The sequence below is a fragment of the Coccinella septempunctata genome, chromosome 9, assembly GCF_907165205.1.
Source record: "Coccinella septempunctata chromosome 9, icCocSept1.1, whole genome shotgun sequence".
In the NCBI taxonomy this organism is placed as follows: domain Eukaryota; kingdom Metazoa; phylum Arthropoda; class Insecta; order Coleoptera; family Coccinellidae; genus Coccinella; species Coccinella septempunctata.
The window spans coordinates 18264771-18281391 of NC_058197.1; the positions used below are offsets into that span (position 1 = coordinate 18264771).

General features: G+C 37.1%; 7 protein-coding genes across 9 annotated transcripts; 3 read left to right on the forward strand and 4 right to left on the reverse strand.

Moving 5' to 3' along the window:
• Positions 1-72: 72 nt before the first annotated feature.
• LOC123320818 (leucine-rich repeat-containing protein 15-like) lies at positions 73-1474 on the reverse strand. Its single transcript, XM_044908256.1, has 2 exons — positions 1314-1474; positions 73-1054 (listed from the first exon to the last, which is right to left on the reverse strand). The coding sequence occupies exons 1-2, from the start codon at positions 1360-1362 to the stop codon at positions 123-125; spliced, it is 981 nt and encodes a 326-aa protein (XP_044764191.1). The 5' UTR covers positions 1363-1474; the 3' UTR covers positions 73-122.
• Positions 1475-1581: 107 nt separating this feature from the next.
• LOC123320821 lies at positions 1582-2284 on the forward strand. The gene is made up of 2 exons (XM_044908259.1): positions 1582-1821; positions 1884-2284. Coding segments are annotated over exons 1-2 (315 nt in total). The 5' UTR covers positions 1582-1819; the 3' UTR covers positions 2197-2284.
• A 102-nt stretch (positions 2285-2386) lies between these two features.
• LOC123320159 lies at positions 2387-4050 on the forward strand. The gene is made up of 5 exons (XM_044907360.1): positions 2387-2527; positions 2604-2996; positions 3204-3354; positions 3411-3620; positions 3731-4050. Exons 1-5 carry the CDS (start codon positions 2478-2480, stop codon positions 4031-4033), a joined length of 1107 nt encoding a protein of 368 aa, XP_044763295.1. The 5' UTR covers positions 2387-2477; the 3' UTR covers positions 4034-4050.
• LOC123320156 (WD repeat-containing protein 18) lies at positions 4047-5404 on the reverse strand. The gene has a single exon (XM_044907359.1). It carries the CDS (start codon positions 5293-5295, stop codon positions 4048-4050), a length of 1248 nt encoding a protein of 415 aa, XP_044763294.1. The 5' UTR covers positions 5296-5404; the 3' UTR covers position 4047.
• A 47-nt stretch (positions 5405-5451) lies between these two features.
• LOC123320155 lies at positions 5452-8935 on the forward strand. 3 transcript variants are annotated; one of them, XM_044907358.1, is made up of 10 exons: positions 5452-5654; positions 5714-5833; positions 5988-6111; positions 6192-6658; positions 6699-6890; positions 6943-7187; positions 7245-7345; positions 7399-7470; positions 7522-7820; positions 8516-8631. In XM_044907358.1, the coding sequence occupies exons 1-10, from the start codon at positions 5621-5623 to the stop codon at positions 8605-8607; spliced, it is 1746 nt and encodes a 581-aa protein (XP_044763293.1). In that variant the 5' UTR covers positions 5452-5620; the 3' UTR covers positions 8608-8631. The 3 variants fall into 3 exon arrangements, with proteins under 3 accessions (XP_044763293.1, XP_044763291.1, XP_044763292.1); XM_044907356.1 differs by having other exon boundaries at positions 5454-5654; positions 8617-8935; XM_044907357.1 differs by having other exon boundaries at positions 5455-5654; positions 6714-6890; positions 8617-8935.
• Positions 8936-9017: 82 nt separating this feature from the next.
• On the reverse strand, positions 9018-12658 carry LOC123321137 (DNA repair protein REV1). Its single transcript, XM_044908641.1, has 9 exons — positions 12465-12658; positions 11719-12406; positions 11287-11651; positions 10851-11234; positions 10513-10794; positions 9957-10457; positions 9738-9900; positions 9391-9622; positions 9018-9336 (listed from the first exon to the last, which is right to left on the reverse strand). Exons 1-9 carry the CDS (start codon positions 12540-12542, stop codon positions 9207-9209), a joined length of 2823 nt encoding a protein of 940 aa, XP_044764576.1. The 5' UTR covers positions 12543-12658; the 3' UTR covers positions 9018-9206.
• A 2199-nt stretch (positions 12659-14857) lies between these two features.
• On the reverse strand, positions 14858-16176 carry LOC123320019 (histone chaperone asf1). The gene is made up of 4 exons (XM_044907155.1): positions 15843-16176; positions 15677-15792; positions 15448-15624; positions 14858-15393 (listed from the first exon to the last, which is right to left on the reverse strand). Exons 1-4 carry the CDS (start codon positions 15949-15951, stop codon positions 15187-15189), a joined length of 609 nt encoding a protein of 202 aa, XP_044763090.1. The 5' UTR covers positions 15952-16176; the 3' UTR covers positions 14858-15186.
• Positions 16177-16621: the final 445 nt, after the last annotated feature.

The following is a 16621-nucleotide window of genomic DNA, read 5'->3' on the forward strand; positions in this document are numbered from 1 at the left end:
TTCGTTTTATTGAACACCAGACACGAAGGGAGTAGTTCTAATGTCCCGAAGATTGAAAATGAGACTGGGATACTTGATTAATACATTTTATTAGTGTTTTTAGTGAAGATTAAGTATTTCGATTAGTAATCTAAAACTTCTGCCAAGATACGAACTGAATCGAAGTTCTTGCAGTTGGAATGATCATTACCGTAATATTCTATCTGTATTTTGTAATGTCTCAAGGTTTTAGTTATGTACAACTCGCTGGAGCAAGTCAGGTTGTTCGGGAGGAAATTAACGGATTCCAGAGTTGGAAATGCTGTCATCAAATCTTGGACGTTTATGTACCTGAAGTGGTTTCCTGCAATATTCAAAGAACGAAGGGTTGGGATCCTGTCGAATCCTCTCCAGTCGACGTAATAATAATTGTCTTCGTTACCCAAACGATTGTCTTGTAGCTGAAGATCCTCCAGTTTCCTTTGGTTCTTGAACGTTCCAGGCGCTATGGTTTTGATGGAGTTGTGTCCCAGGTAAACGGCTGTGAGGTCCTTCATGTGTTCGAAGGCATCTCGATCCACAGACTGGATACCGTTGAAGGTCAGAGACAACTCCCTCAACCTCTCCAACCCCGCCAAGAAGGTCTTGGTGACGTTCTTCAAATCCTGATGGCTGATGACCAGAACGTCCAGGTTTTCCAGGTGGACGAAAGCTCCCTCCTCTATGTCGGTGTAAGGGTTGAAGGTGAATCTGAAGACTTTCAGTTTTTTCAGGTGCTGGAAAGTGCCGGACGTGATGGTGGGGAATTCGATGTTGTCGTGGACGTCGAGGATTTCCAGAGGGGTGTGTTTGAAGGCGTCGGGGTACAGGTCGTGGATGGCGCATCTCTCGATTTCCAGGCCGTTGAGGTTCTTGAAGAGGGAGAAGGTGTCTTTGTTGAGTTCGCCCTTCATGTGTACCATCTGGTACTGGGGGGAGCGGGTGTTTTGGGGCTGGATTGGGTTGTTTTTTATGGTGATGACGGTGTCTGCCTGTATGGAGGGTAGGAGGCAGAGCAAGGTTGCTAGTAGCATTTCTGGAAAAAAAAATTGAGGGTGGGTGACTAGTATTTCTTGGAAATCCTTTATTATGAACTGAAGTGGAAATTTTTAGGGTTCCTACCCCAGTTAAATGGGTGAAATTCTGTACGAAGGGTGAGTAACATCTAATAACTGTCCTCCCAGCTAGTAGCTTCATTTTTATGGGAGAAATTTGAGACTATTTCGAAAATTTAAAAACCAACGATTAAAACCGCAACTTTTCTGGAAAACAAACTAAAAATCATTATTACTTACTGCCCATATTCATCACGTAAAGAAAATTAGCCAAACTCTGCGTTAGCATTCGATTTCGTTGGGAATGATAAATGACGATTTACATGCTGGTGGTTCTGGACCAGTTGATTGTCTTTGTGTTTTATCGTGAACAAGGTCATACTTCCGGCGTTTTTTGCGCTTTAGCCGAGATGACTCGTTCTTTACTCTTCAACAAAATCGGAGAATGCATTTAGATAAGATAATGATCGTTTTGAAAATAGAGGGGCACTTCAAGAGTGAATGAATACCAAAAATGGACAGATTTGGAGATGGAGAAGAGTCTCTTATCGCTTGAGCGCGATTAAGATGTACTAATTTTTTTAAATTGGGTCAGACATGTTTTCTTCAACTTCCTCATACTTTTATCGTTTGTTTTGCTTTTGCGGAATTATAAAGTGCGTGAACTATACTGGTTTAATTAATATTCGGTGAAGTCAGTTGGCTCAAGCCAGTATTGAAGCTGATAGTGGGCACCACAAAGAAAAATGCAAGTACCGAATTTTTTCCTCTTTGAAATCTGAGTCCGCTAAAACGATTGAAATTTTTCAGGTTGAAGATTCTAGTGACCGTTATCTTATTGAATACGATTCTTTTCGTCGATTCGGGGGTGATTTCTGGTCCCAAGCAATCGAAAATCCACGAAATATCGGTGAAAGCGATAACAGGGGAAATACAGAAGTTCAAATTGAGCGAGGATCAAACCGTCGAGGATTTGAAAAGGATGATAATGAAAATTACCGATATTCCGGTTGAGAAGCAGATTTTGTTCTTCAGGAGCGAGCAATTGGACGATTCTCAACCTCTGAGAATGTATAAAATGGATAGGAAAGTAACGGTTGAGCTTTTCCTCAGATATTTTTAAGGAAGTTTGTGAGATCTGAAATTTTGTTTTATGGATCTGAATGTAATTGAGCAACCTGGTGAATTTCAAATAAAGTATTCTATATTAATATAATTTTTCATTTCCTATCCAGAAAAACAGTGATATCAAAAAATGATATAAAAAGAAAATAGATCAATTATTTGAGTGAACTCTGTGGTCTCTGTGACAGTTCTACTTCAAAACATAACCTCCAAATTTTTTGTGATAAATTTAAATTAATACAATTTTTTCATTTCATTAATTAATAATTCAATTCTAGAATGGCAACAGCACAAATTGTCGAGTTGAATGAAAGTAATATTTGCAAACTGTGAGTACAGTTTACAAAGCAATAATGTGGCACCCAAAGTCAAACTATAGGATTATTTATGAAAAAATTCTTTCAGCTGCCAAAATGCTCTAGGAAAATACGTTTGCCCAAAATGCAATGTTCTCTACTGTTCCTTGAGTTGCTATCGATCAGAGGCACACCAGTCTTGTTCAGAACAATTCTACAAAGACAGTGTGTTCGAAGAACTGAAACTGAACGAAATAAACCCTGCGGACCAATTGAAAATGGCATCGATTTTGAAGTCAACTCGTAACGATACTGAAATCTCTGATATCCCTCTCTATCAAGATGACGGTGAAAACTCTCCGGTGGAATCATACGATTCAGACGACGACAAAGATACAAGGAGTTTACAAGAACGTTTAGCAGGTATCGATTTAGATGATCCTGAACAAGTTTGGGCTAATCTTGATGAAGACGAAAGAAAGGAATTCATTGCATTAACTCAGTGAGTCACACCTGTTACTACATAATTGGTAGTCGTTGATTATTGTTGTCGATTTCATTTGCAGCTTCTTTTTCAAGATTTATAGTGCTTTCATGTGGTACTATCATAAGCTTGCCTATGTTTTCAAGAACATTTTGTAGTTGTGGTGTTTTTAATCAGGTCATTATTTCATTGCTGAGAGGTGACATTCTATTGCTGTTTTTTCAGAGATTATAAAGCCAAAAATATTGTGCAGTGTTGGAAAGCATGGTGGACTTATTCTTATAATACAAAAGTGCAGGAAGTAGGTTCGAAATCTAACAGTTACCAAAGTAAATGTCCAAAAGTAGGCGACATCTCGAAGTTCAAAGATATTTGTGTAAGTAAAATTTCTTTGCTTCACGTTTTGCTCTTACTGATTGACACTTTTTCCAGAAACAAAATACTCATGTTAGTGTAAAGTTCAATTTGTACAACATATTGGCTGGTTATGCCTTTGTTACAAGATATTTCAATGGAGAACACCTCTTGTTTCCCAAGGAAACCATTAGTTTTATAGCTACTATTGCACTCAGTTTGAAATCACATCAAAATTTCTTAGATTTTGCATCTGCAATCAAATCTGTGGAGAATAAAATTATGGAGGTGAGTTTTTTCATGGCATTACTAAGATCTGGCAGGAGGAAAACTATTTTCTATCGATACATATTTACCCCAAAATGCTTTTATAGAAATGTAGTAATTCAACTTTTTAGAATGATTGGATTAACTGTGAGGTGGACAGCTTATCAGATATGTCTGATGATTTGGAAAAAATTATATCTGGACCAGTAGAAATGGATCCTAATTATTATATTGTGGCTGCACTCTGTGATATTCATAATTTACTGAAAAAGTCAATATGTAAGAAAAAAGAGAACGAAGAGGGTGCCATGTCCAGTGCTTTGATTGAGGAACATTTTCCAGTGGGAAAAATTAACACTCTGAAAGAAATGAAGCTTTACATCAAGAGAATAGAATACTTCATGTCATATGTGCAAAATTTCTACTCAAAATAAAACATATAACAAATTTATTTTTTATCGTCTTTATTTTTTAAAAGATCTAGTATGAACTTATACATTTGCTGATTTGTTGCCCTCAAATTCGTATTTTCTTTCTCCAACTTTTCTATTTCTTCCTTCTCTTTCACCGACTCCCATTTCCTCTTTACACTTCCAATAGGGGCATTATTCAACACCATTATTTTAAAATTGGTGTTGCTCAAGTTGAAAGTCATCTCCAGGTCGACAACTGCGGTGGTCACATCGAAATTTTGACTCCATATGTTCTGATGATTTACCGTGAATCTCAAATTTGTAATTGGAGAGTTCAATTTGATGAATGATACATGTTTTTTACTGATAGTATTCCAGAGCATGATAGTTCCATCGTCTCCACCTGAAGCTAGAATATCGCCCTTTTGATTCAAACTTAAACATTTCACTGTCTTCGTGTGACCTTCTAACGACAGATTCTTGGTTTCAATTTCTTCAGAGGTTAAGTGATAGTTATTCGATGTGGGTATAGTGAAAGTTAGCAGAACACCATTCGAACACCCTATATACCCATTATGAAACATACAATCTGCGATGAAAGAATATACTGGATGTTCTGTGATGATATTATGTATTAAAGTTCCTGTTGACAATTTATAAATTTTGACTGTCTGATCTAAAGAACATGTTGCCACCTTAGTTCTGAGGGCAAAACTACCTATTTGGATATCTAATATGGCCCCATTATGATCTGATCTTGAATATAGAGGTTCCGTTTGTCCTACTTCCCTATGCGAAAGATCATTTTTATGTAAACTCACTAGATGCACTAATTTGTATGTAGATAAAGATCCATCTTCACTTCCTACAATAACTAGACTTCCACATGCAGAGAACTTCACAACCGTTATTTTTTGCACATTCTTTTTCTGTATCGTGAGAAGTTTTCCAGAGGGTAAATGCCAAATGTACAGGTTTGTCTTGATTCCTACGGCAAGATACAATCCATGAGGGCATACACTCAAACATGTTGCAACTTCTGGTAAGATAAGACGAATGTTCTTCGAAGGGTCATGACTGTTCAGTTGCCACAAATATAACTTGGGTTCTTCAGGGTGTGCACCAATCAAGTAATCATTTTTCAATTGGGCTATCATATGCCTTCCGATAGGCCCCCCATTTCTATATTGAAATAAAGAATTCGTCGTTTTGTAGTCCCATAAATTAATGGCTGAAGGTTTATTGTTTTCACATGTGCTCAGCAACACTTCGTGTACATCCATATTTTGATTTTTTAACTTAAAACTCAACTGTTGAAGAAAATAAACCTTTCGTTATTCAAAGAGGCACTCATGAGAAAACTGAGGTTAGTTTGAACATGACAGCTGGTCACAGATTATTTGTTGGTTTTTTTTTGTAGAACGATCACTGAGATCTGTGAAGGATATTCTGTGAAATGAAGTGTTACCTGTGACGTTTATCAGTCGATATTTTATTATTGAATTTATCATTAATTTGTATAGATACAAATTTGAATTGGTGTAGAAAAGTAGAAAACTTAACGCTACATTTATTCTATTATAAGGATTTCTGGTATCACCAGTCATCATGGAAATATCGGAATATGACCAATATGTACCTGGTGGGTAAAAGATGGATCGATATCGGGTTGTTTTTCTGAAATTAAATTCACATTTTCAGAGAGAGAGCTTAACATGAATTTCAGAATTCCCAGAAAGAGGACAGCCGAAGAGTCTTTCGGAGCCGCCAATGATTTTAGGCAAACTTCATATTATGATGGAAGTGCAACCAAAGTACCTGGTGTGTGAAGAAAATTTTTTGTATACTTGCTTTTTTACGCTTACCTATGAATATCTACATCTACAAGGGGTCACTTGTACGAAGATGAAGTTTTACTAACATTGATTCAATTATCAATAGATCGAAAGTTGCTAATCTAGGCATTGAATTTTAGCTTATGGCAATGCTGGTCCTAGGCCCTCAAATTACTCCAATTATAGAGCAATGCCTGGTTCCCAATTACCTGAATTAAATACCACTAATAAACCACCCATGATGCCTGCCAAACAGAATGTTGGGTAAACAAATATTCATCTTTCTTGCAATTCCAACTTTAAATATACTTATATCAGATGAATATCATTCTTTGTAATTTTAGTTTTGGTACCAATCAGTACTCAAACCAGAACAACATGGGATATATAGAGTACCCAAAGATGAATTCACAGTCCACTTATAATTTCAACAAGATTCGGGATGAGCCCAGGGACGGTCCCCTTTGGCTTGGAGATCCAACCAACAGCAATTACTTCAGGGAAAACAAAAACCAGCCGTCGAATTCAAACAGTGGTACCACGGGAAGAGATTTATCTTCCGATGGGATGTCTTTCTACAACAGAAACAGGGACGTTCCACTTTTGGGAACCAGAAGGCAAAATAACGAGGGTGGACAAGGTGATAAACCTTTGGGCTGGAATAACACGAATAGCGGCAGTTTCAGGGGAAACTTGGGTAGTGACAATTATTTCAGAGCCAACAACGATTTTCGCGGAAATCACAACGATGGCAACAGTTTCAACGGGAATTATAGTGGGGGTTCCAGTCAAGGCTTCCAGAACAAAAGGGGTATGTGGAATAATTTCGGTTTGTTTATTGTGAGAATTAGGAAATTTTTCTTCAGATTTCAGGAAGGATAACATGATGTCAAATCAGGAAAAATTCGATTTAGGCCAAGGGGGCTACAATAGGGGTATGCCGAAGAAACCCGGAGGTTTTAGATTCAACGAAAACCAAAAGAATGCCAATAATAGGTACTGGAACAAACCGGAGAGACCAAAACTGCCAAAACCAAATATTCGTGAGTTTACTGGTTGAAGCGGAGACAACGTATAACCTTGAATTATTTGCAGCTCCCGTAACTATTCCCGACGCAACCGATAATACTTTACCTAAGGAATTGAGAGAAATGTTCCAACCCCTGTTCTGTAAGCTCTGTTCTCTGCAGATGACGAGTAACGTGATGGCCAAGATGCATTACGTTTCTAAGAATCACGAGAAGAAAATACGTAAATATCTTGTGGAACATGCGGAAAAGACCGGTGAGCCCCTTCATCCTAGAGCAACTGTTACTGCCGCTGAAAAAAAGGAGAAAGAAGTGAGTACTGGCATTTATGTGGAATTATGTATTTTCAATCGTATTTTTTGTCGACAGGAAGATAAAAATCCCAGAAATTTCTATTGCGAATTGTGCGACTTGCAATTGACGGGGAAACAGCATGCGGATTCCCATTATATGGGAAAGAGTCACAACGCGTAAGTCAGTGAGTTTTGTATGTTTTTAATTATTGATTTTTCGATTTTTTTAGAGTCCGGATGGGAAAAAAAAGACCGGCAGGCAGGGGCACTTTTGATCCAACTGGAAAATGGGTCCGAAAATCGTAAGTTGGGAATATTCGATTGAACGAATCGAAACCATCTTATAATTTCAGAAAAGAGGAGACTGTGTTGGCTGAGGGAGACGATCCCTTCGGCCTGGATTTCAGGAAGAAGCCGGAAGAGACCAAAGCACCCAGTACCGAAGGAGCGGTTCCCAAACCTCCTGGGAAAACCCGAGAACAGTTCACCTGTTCGTTATGTTCGGTTTCTTGCGTATCTCAGGAACAGCTCAATATTCATCTGAGCGGTTCGAAGCATAAGAAGAAGCTCAAGCTCAACGGTCTGTCGCTGGACAATTTCGTACTACCCAAGGATTCCGACAAGCAAGAGGGCAATGTCGAAAAGACCGCAGGTGAGTGTGGGGTCGGGAAACTACAGGTTTTTTTTCCAGTGAAGGTAGAGTTCATCGAAATGAGTGATTTCACCAAAATTTTGTGTACAGGGCGAGTCTTTGACTCGTACAAAAATTTTAACAGTAGATTCTTGAGAAATAAGAAAAACTTTTTTCCTATAGCATTTTTTCCGAATCGGGTCGGTTTAAAAGATACAGGCTGTTGAAAAACCATGAAAACTGTTATTTTAACACAAGATATCACCTACGTCTTCCAGTTTTCTCATTATGACCATTACGTACTGTGAAAATACCAAAAATTCAAAGGACCCAACTCTCAAACTAAGTTGGACGTTATCTAATGAATATTTGAACGTTTTGTAAAATAAAAGTATACCTTGAATTTTCTCGTATTATGAGCTGTTTTCGAGTAATTTGATGTTCAAAAATTAAAAAGCATCTGGGAAATTTAAAAAATTGGATACTTTGGCTGAATACAACTCTGTTTAAAAGATCCACAGATGCGTAGAGTCACAGTCCGAATCGGAAAAAATGGTATGGGAAAAAAGTGTTTCTTTTGACCTCAAGAACCTACTGTTGAAATATTTCTAATACCTCTATGTGGAAAACGTTTGCAAGGTGGTGATTTCGGATATTTCAGATCGTAATTTTTATCCTTTTAGTCCTCACGAACCTTAAAATTTCCTCCTTCCCAGATCCTAAGTCTGCCTGGAACGAAGAGTTCATCTCAGACAATTTCCAGAACTACACAGAAAAGAACCCTTACAGGACTGGATTCTATTTTTAAATATTTCAGAAAACGCAATCGCCACCGACCAAGCGCTGAAGGTCAAATACATAACTCCGAACGGTTTTTTCTATTGCAAAAGTTGCAACCTCACCGTCAACTCGGAGATTCAGTTCAAGCAACACTTGGACAGCAAGAATCACGCCAAGAAAGCCAACGCGAAGAAAACGGAGTGAAATAGTATTAAATAGTAATTTTCATGGCACTTTAGGAAAGTGTTTGAATTAGTTATTTTATCGATACGAATTGAATTTGGTAGTTAAGGATTATGATTTGTTTTTTATGCACAATAACCTTTTCGATGTAACAATAAATGTCTCGAAGTTGACTACGGCAGTTTTGGTACTTATCCTTGGTGATTTTCACTTAATCCTGACGATTCCTATATCCTTCGATTAAAATTCGAAAAAATTCAATAATCGTATATTAAAACATGATTTTTACATAATAAATAAAAGAATTATAGGTATTGCTCCATAAATTAGTTCATATCACAACTTTTATCTGAAAACAGATGGCGCCAATGAAAACTTCGGTTCCGTAGTTGTCAAAATACTGTCAATCTTGCATATTTTTGACAGTGACAGAACTTCAATATTTTACCAACAGCAAGGAAATTTCCTTTTCACCATCAAGGTTGCACCGTAACGGGATACCATCCCTTGCTGCATGCTGTTCACGATGGAAAAATACGCCTCGTGCCATTTGCAGTTCATTTTAGTAAAATTCCTACAATAATGAAGATTAAAATTTGGTTAAACCTTTCCATTAAAAGGTAGATACCTATGTAGGAAGTTGAATATAATTTTCAGGTCCTCGATTCGTCTGTCCATAGCGAGTTGCCTGAAATGTTTCGAAATCAATTCCACATCAATTTTTATCGGTTCTTGTTCCGACGACAGCCATGATTGCACAGCTCGTTTCAGTTCTCCCATGCTCAAGCCCTCGAATAGTTTGTTTTTTTTAAGTTTAGGACTATTGACTGAAGTGGCTCGAGTTGTTTCAGAACTGGGCTCTGAAAATGATGCCAAATATCAAAAATTATATACACCGTGTCAATTTGAGTGTGACACACTGTATATATTTCATTCCCTGAAAAATCTTGTTGAAGAAATATTAATGATTCTCACCCTTAGCAATCTCTACTTTTGTGTCTTTTTTAGCTGTTTTTTCTTGTTTCTTCTGCATTTCAACAGTTCCTCGGTTTATGTTGTATTCTTTCATTATTTCGTGCCGTAACTCCTCAGGTAATTCATACAAGACTTCCAAGTCGATATTTTGGCATTTTTGAAGCTAAAAACAATCTATTTTAGTTTTTATTGAGTATTTTCGAGAAATATCAATGTAACCTTAACAGGAGTACCCATGTTCTTCAAATATCTATCTAACAACGGAGAAGGACTACTTTTGGTGTTATTTTTCGATTTACTTTTACTTCCCGGTGGTCTACCTCGTTTTGATTTGGTTTCCTTGTTTTTCGAAGCATTGTTATTTTGCTCCCTTGGTGATTCTTTTCTCTTCTCCTGTTTTTGTGGACGGGTTTTCATATTTTCCTGCATGGAATTCATTTCAACGGTATCCGGAGCTCGCACAACACAATCTTTACCACTTTTGTCTTCAACCTTAACAGATGTTTGGTTCAGAAAATTCTTCATGACCGCGTTGGTAGGTCCGGTTTTCTCCAATTTGGACAGCTGGATCCCCACCCCCCTCAAATCGACGAAAGGTACGTCAAACTTGTCGTAAAGCTGCTTGACTTCTCTAAAGACCGTTTTAACATCTGTTATATTTGTGGGGGTACTCTTGCTGAGACTGTCGCAGATTCCGTGTCCCAAAAATTTGGCTGTTTCCTTGAAAAGACAATTTTGTCCGAAGTTCGATTAAAACGCAACTTGAATTACTTACAACCGGAGCATCAGCAGCCCTAACCATCAGTTTTAAGGTTAAGCACTTGGCCCTCATTCCAATATCGTTCAGTCTGTTAAAAACCTCTTGGGACAGGCTTTGCAGGAACTTGTAACACTCTTCTTGCGTTTTGAATCGTATTCCGTAGTTCACTTCAGCCGAGACAGACTTTCGTTCGTGGTTAAAATTCAATGGTTTCTTATCTATTCCCCTGGATTGTTCCAGGATTGTTTCACCGATCTTTTGCCCCAGTTCCGACCGTAAGAGGCTCAAAGGAGCAGCCTGCAAGTAATAAACTGTCCCAACCCTCAATTTTAATCGATTTATCCAATTCTCACCTGTACGTCTCCGCAAGTATGGAACCCCAAACTTTTCAATTTACCAAGAGTGGCCCTTCCTACCCCTGGCAAATCCCCGAGGGGTATATCAGAAAAATAAGCCTCGACATCGTCTACCTCCAGGTAAAATTGCCCATTTGGTTTCGCCTTTTTAGTGGCCAGTCTGGCCTGTAACTTATTGGCCCCGAAACCTGTAGAACAGGGACATCCGGTCTTATCCATTATCTCCGATCTGAGGTGAGTTGCAAACTGATTCACCGTCAGCCCAGTCTCATTCAGTAATTTCGTGACATCGACATACATCTCATCACAGCTCACGGCTTCTATATCTAAGGTGTAGCTAGCCACCGTTTCGTACAAAATCGAAGCCACCTCTTTATAACCCTAAAATGCCACTAGAACTTTAAAAGTTTCGAGTTAGATCGTTGACACAAACCTGAAAATCGTACTGTATAGTCCTGAGGCCGGGACACATTTTCACAGCGGTTCCCAGAAACATTCCGTTCTTTATGCCGCACTTCCTGGCCTCGTAGCTGCAGCAGGCAATCTCGGACATCGAGGAATGACTGTCTAAATTCGAAATTTTCTCTACGATATTCTCGGGGGCCCTTTCGAGGTTCATAGCTATTTCCGTGGATCTTCCAGGTCTATACGTTGAAATCTGACCGTTTCTAGCGTGGGTTACGGCAACTGGCTGACCCCTTAATTCGGGTCTGTTTCTGAGACCGACCGACACAAAGAAGCAGTCCATATCGATGTGCATCACAACTGACGAATACAATCTCTTACTGTCCACTTTGCCTGAAATATTAAAAAATTCAATGGCAACTCTTCTAGTCTAAGAGAAAAATTAAAATCTTTTAGGCACCTTTTGATAGTAGCTGTTCTTTCCCTATGAATTTACCATCTGATTTAGCTCTCAATTGTGACATGAGTTGCTTAAATTCAGCACCCATGGTGGCTATAAGATGAAGCCTAGAATTGTTGAAGAACTCTTCTAAAAATTCAGGATCTGATGCTGTTTTAGATATTCTACTGCTTCCTTCATTACTTGATAGTTCATTAACATTTTTCTTTGAACTTGAGTCAAGCCTCACAGATGTATTTTCCTTTTTCACCGTCAAAGATGATAAATTATTGTCAACCACATTCTCTTCCTTTGATATCTTCACATCTTGTAGGACGGGAAAATTCAATCTAGGTTGCGCAGCACTTTGGTTTGAAAACAGTATATATCTCTTATAATCCAATAGTTTATTGAGATTGATGCTATCTGTAATCCAAGAGGCTTTAACTATTGGTACGCTCCCCAAATTCTTTGTCTTCGCATAGGCCAAATTCGAAGCAATAATATGTGTAGTAGTGGACATTTGATAACCGTGATACATTCCTCCGTGTTCCGCCATAAGCTTCTTCAATTCTGCAGCGTTGGGGTTGGTTAGGCCATTTACAAATATTGCTACACCTTTGAATATGTTCGATTTGGAATTTGTTGTTTCTGCTGTTTGCATATACTGCTCCACCAGTTTGGACTTTTTGGCCTCGAAATAACCTCCCTGAAATCAATGTTTCTGATTCGTCTCATTCTCCGAGTTTGAAATGATGAATACATACAAAATCCCCGAAACCCATAGCTTCATCTTCTTCATTTTTAGGTTTCCTTTTCCTTCCTTCAAGAATTCTTTCACACATTTTTAATCATCATCAAGTTGTTATTACACAATGTTTCCCAAGTTTTTCAATATTGAGGTAAAAGCATATTCATGTTGATATGGAAAAAATAAATTCATAATGCTTTGAACAATGGATAATGTATCATATCGATTTAAGATTTAAGATTTGAATGTTCAAGTAGTACTATTTTGCAGTTTTATTTTATTTATTTATTACACAACCTAGTCCAGGCGAACCACCGTTTATTACCATAATTAGTAAGGCTTATGTTAGTTACCCATTGGCGGTTTAATAGTTTCAAACACTAGGTATATGGAATTAATGATAAAAATTCATTTTTTCCTGGAAATTCAAATTTAAAATTGAGATAAATTGAGGTTAGATCTATGATAAGAGATTTGATTCTATGGTTGAATTCACAGAGAAAAAATTCTCTGTGGTTGAATCGTAACATAGAATGTCTTGAATTTTATCCATAGACTTAAAATAACATTGTATTATAAGTCTATGATTTTATCCGTTAGTTTGTCTATGCGCGCGTAGATTGAGATTGCGCAGACTATCGCGTGCTCACAAGTTTATGCGCAGGAGACGCGAATTAGGTCTTTGCGTTTCCACAACCTACTAGAAAATTTGAACATTTTTCAGACGCGGCGTCCGTTTGTGTGAAAATTTTCAGTTAGCGTTGTGAAATTGTTGTGAAGTGTTCTCAAGAAGCTCTCAAGATGAATCAAAACCAAAAGTAAGTGCTTTTGCTCTAGGAAACGGCTAAGTTCGAAACTACATCGAATTTCTGAGATGCTGAGACTCAGCCTTTCGAAATTAAAAAAAATGGTTTCCCCATAAATCGCCATATTGCATAAATCAAAAGAATCTTATATGAACATTAGCCAATATCGTTCTAGTCCAAATATTCATATCTACTGTTCTTATTTCAGACTAATTTTTGAAAACTTCTCTTTCGGGGACCAGAAAGACCTACAGGTCGAAGAAAAGGAATGATGGAAAGGTCTTAGAGAACAGTCTTGCTCCTTTTTAGGACTGGGCTGCTAAGGGATCTCCTGGAAATCATTCCCAACTTTAGCCATCGAGGGACAAAGAGCGAAAAATCAAGATTAAAAATCGTCAATGTGAGTGGATTTATTTCTTCTTGAATTGTAAACTTAAAGAGGGAAATCGGATACGTTGTTGGTTGTACCAAAGGTACTCTTTGGTTGTACATGAGCAAGAAGATATACCTTCGTATATCTTCTTGAGTGATAATTTCCCGTACTCGTGCGGGAAAGTGATATATCAGAAACTGAAATGGGTGAAGCAAAATGAAAGAAAAAATGGCGTGACCAGTTTTTACCGAAATAACTATTTCCTAACAAGTGTGACTGCCGACAAGCAGTCACCATTTTTTCTCTTCGTTTTTCGTCATTCATTTCAGTTAATTAATTCATTTAAAATTATCCGAGAACTATCAGATATTATAAGCTCAGCGTTACGTTACGCTAGACACAGAACATCAACCATAAACTTCAATAATCTACTTGAACACGATGCTTTTGATGATCCCTATTTTAATAAACGCTTCGAACGTGTTGAAGTTAATTAATTAGATATAATTTAGTTGGCGAGACGGAAAGCGGTTATGTTTTTAACGAAAAAAGTGTACAACCAAAGAGGAATCTTCTTAGTACAACTGCATTTCAGATTCCATTCTATGCATGTCTATGGTTCTATGCAGAGAACACAGATGAAAACGTCATTCTTTTTATATTATTGTTCTGTGGTTCCGTGTAGATGGCTTGCGCCATCTAGCGACTTATCTTTCATCTATTGGTGAGTTCACAGAACTTTAACATAGAGTCCGCTAAAATAAATCATTTTGTTCAGGTCTAAACCGACAGGTGGCCTATAGTTGGAAATTAGTGTTCTGTTTCGGAAATTATTTTAGTTGGTTGGTTCATCATTAGACGCCTATGACTAAAATTTTTATGATGAAAAATTAGTTCAAATTCGACAAAGTGAGCTAGGAATATAGTGTAAATTTACGACAGTATCTCGCCAATTCCTCTATTTTTTCAATTATGATCACAAATACAATCTTTTTTCACTCATTCAGGCGTGGTAGAGAAAATAAGTAAATTTTTTTCTGTTCTTCATCAAAACGCAAATTTTGCATTATTCCAGTTCTCCAAAAATGGTTTCATTCAATCAAATTTTATTCCAATTTCTTTTTTTGATAATTCTTCATTTTCATATTTACTCAAGGAAAGAAAGCATTTAGGGTATTGAAATTACTTTGAAATGAGAGGCCGTAGTTTTAGTGAGATTGAGAAATAAAATTAATAATCAAAGAATTTATTTCTGACCAATATTAGACAAGTAAAACAGAATTTTTTTTACTGACATTGATATAGATGCAATGATACTTCAACATTTGATTTTTCACCACCAGAAATATCTGAAGACGAACAAAAATACATAATTTTAAATAATAAAAAAGAAAGAATCCAAAAACTTACAACCGTTCAAAAAGTGTTCAAAGACCATGTAGACCTTTCAATTTCATTATACAAATTTGGGAGAAATGCAAAAATATATTAGCTTACAACAGTTATGTACAATGAATTTCAAAATTAATAGTACGGTTAATCAAAGTTCAATTTCTTTTTTACGAGCATTCCATGGTTGCCCAAGAATTTGAATTTTCATTAAAAGAAGGCAGTTCTGATTGGGATACTATTTCTGGTTCAGGAGATAAGCATCTTGATTCTGAGATGGAATTATCGTTATTTGCAGTTTGTTCTGGAGGGGAATCTTCCCAGTTCACTTTGAATCTAGTAACTCTTGGTTCTGATGCAAGGATATTTCTGGTTACCTAGGAATATGAATTTAATAAATAGTCAGGCAAAATTTCAATAAAAATGTTTACCTTATCGAACTGCGGAGGGCTGGGGGCATTTTCCCTAAGTTCAGGATCTGTATATTCATTATTGATGAAATATCCTACTCTTATAAATTCTTGAGATTTGTACGAACATGTGAGTAAAACAACTGTTACACCTAAAGCATCATTTTCTGGTATTCTAGAAACATTAGGCGGATCAGCCTGAAAAGCATCAAATTTAGAATTTAAATGTCATCGAAATTATCTTTCATACCTGGAATACAAACATATGTTTTCCTTCTGGAATGGGGCCTACATACACAGAGTCTAATATTTGATCATATTCCTCACTTTCCGCAGAGCCTACATATATCATTTTCCATTCCAAATCTGAAAAAAAATGGTTAGACAGGAAACACTTTCTTTATTTGAGGGATTACCTTCTTTGAGCTCTTCTATGCATTCAAAGGTAATTTCAAATTGGAAAGGGTTCAGGAAGGGGCTTGGATTATCCATCACGGTTATATTACACAGTTGAACCTTTGCCATTTTTTTTATAGCTGTAAAAAAATTCACAACACAGGATATTGTTCTCTTTTATGATGGATATTCTGTTGATTTTCTTTTGAGATGAGATCACGCAACACCTTTCGACACTTATTTACGACAACAGACGCTCAATATCTCAAATAGACAAAGCAAAAATTAATTTTGTAATCAGTTTGAAATAAACTTCCAAGTAACCTCTAATCTAACCGTCAATCAAGCGTCACAGAATTAAGGCGCCAAAATTGACACACAGAGGGTAAAGCATAGAGATAGGTTTAATCAAAATAAACTGGATGTTAATGCAATATCATAATTAATTATATGATTATTATTCCTAAGGAAACATGGTAAAATTTTTCTCCGAAAACAGTTTATTAATTGATTATTCGGCATTTCTCATTCCATTCTTTGTAGATTCCTTGCATTCCTTGATGTTCTTCCATCTAACGTTGACTGCGCAAACTAATGTAAAGTTAAGATAGTTTTCTGTATTTAAGCAGACCTGCTGCCACCTAGCGGCGAGTGTGCGAAGTAGCTCCGTGCGAAATTAGATATCTGTACTGCAATAGGGCGTCATCTGTCGGGGAATTCCTGAGTATCGCTCATTATCAATGTAGATTTCTATTGATGGAACGTTTCGTTCGGATTTTCAACGATAGGTGGCTACTAA

Bases quoted from the DNA above. Each gene is read 5' to 3' on its own strand.
- LOC123320818 (XM_044908256.1), bottom strand. From the start codon at position 1,362: ATGCTAACGCAGAGTTTGGCTAATTTTCTTTACGTGATGAATATGGGC. The intron at 1,055-1,313 runs GTAAGTAATAAT...TTTTTTTTCCAG, and splicing joins TTACGTGATGAATATGGGCA to AAATGCTACTAGCAACCTTG.
- LOC123320159 (XM_044907360.1), top strand. From the start codon at position 2,478: ATGGCAACAGCACAAATTGTCGAGTTGAATGAAAGTAATATTTGCAAA. The intron at 2,528-2,603 runs GTGAGTACAGTT...AAATTCTTTCAG, and splicing joins GAAAGTAATATTTGCAAACT to CTGCCAAAATGCTCTAGGAA. The intron at 3,621-3,730 runs GTGAGTTTTTTC...TCAACTTTTTAG, and splicing joins TGGAGAATAAAATTATGGAG to AATGATTGGATTAACTGTGA.
- LOC123320156 (XM_044907359.1), bottom strand. From the start codon at position 5,295: ATGGATGTACACGAAGTGTTGCTGAGCACATGTGAAAACAATAAACCT.
- LOC123320155 (XM_044907356.1), top strand. From the start codon at position 5,621: ATGGAAATATCGGAATATGACCAATATGTACCTG. The intron at 5,655-5,713 runs GTGGGTAAAAGA...TCACATTTTCAG, and splicing joins ATATGACCAATATGTACCTG to AGAGAGAGCTTAACATGAAT. The intron at 7,188-7,244 runs GTGAGTACTGGC...TTTTGTCGACAG, and splicing joins CTGAAAAAAAGGAGAAAGAA to GAAGATAAAAATCCCAGAAA.
- LOC123321137 (XM_044908641.1), bottom strand. From the start codon at position 12,542: ATGTGTGAAAGAATTCTTGAAGGAAGGAAAAGGAAACCTAAAAATGAA. The intron at 11,235-11,286 runs GTTTGTGTCAAC...GTGGCATTTTAG, and splicing joins CTATACAGTACGATTTTCAG to GGTTATAAAGAGGTGGCTTC. The intron at 9,337-9,390 runs GTATCTACCTTT...TCATTATTGTAG, and splicing joins ATATTCAACTTCCTACATAG to GAATTTTACTAAAATGAACT.
- LOC123320019 (XM_044907155.1), bottom strand. From the start codon at position 15,951: ATGGCAAAGGTTCAACTGTGTAATATAACCGTGATGGATAATCCAAGC. The intron at 15,625-15,676 runs GTATGAAAGATA...GATGCTTTTCAG, and splicing joins AACATATGTTTGTATTCCAG to GCTGATCCGCCTAATGTTTC. The intron at 15,394-15,447 runs GTAAACATTTTT...TCATATTCCTAG, and splicing joins GCCCTCCGCAGTTCGATAAG to GTAACCAGAAATATCCTTGC.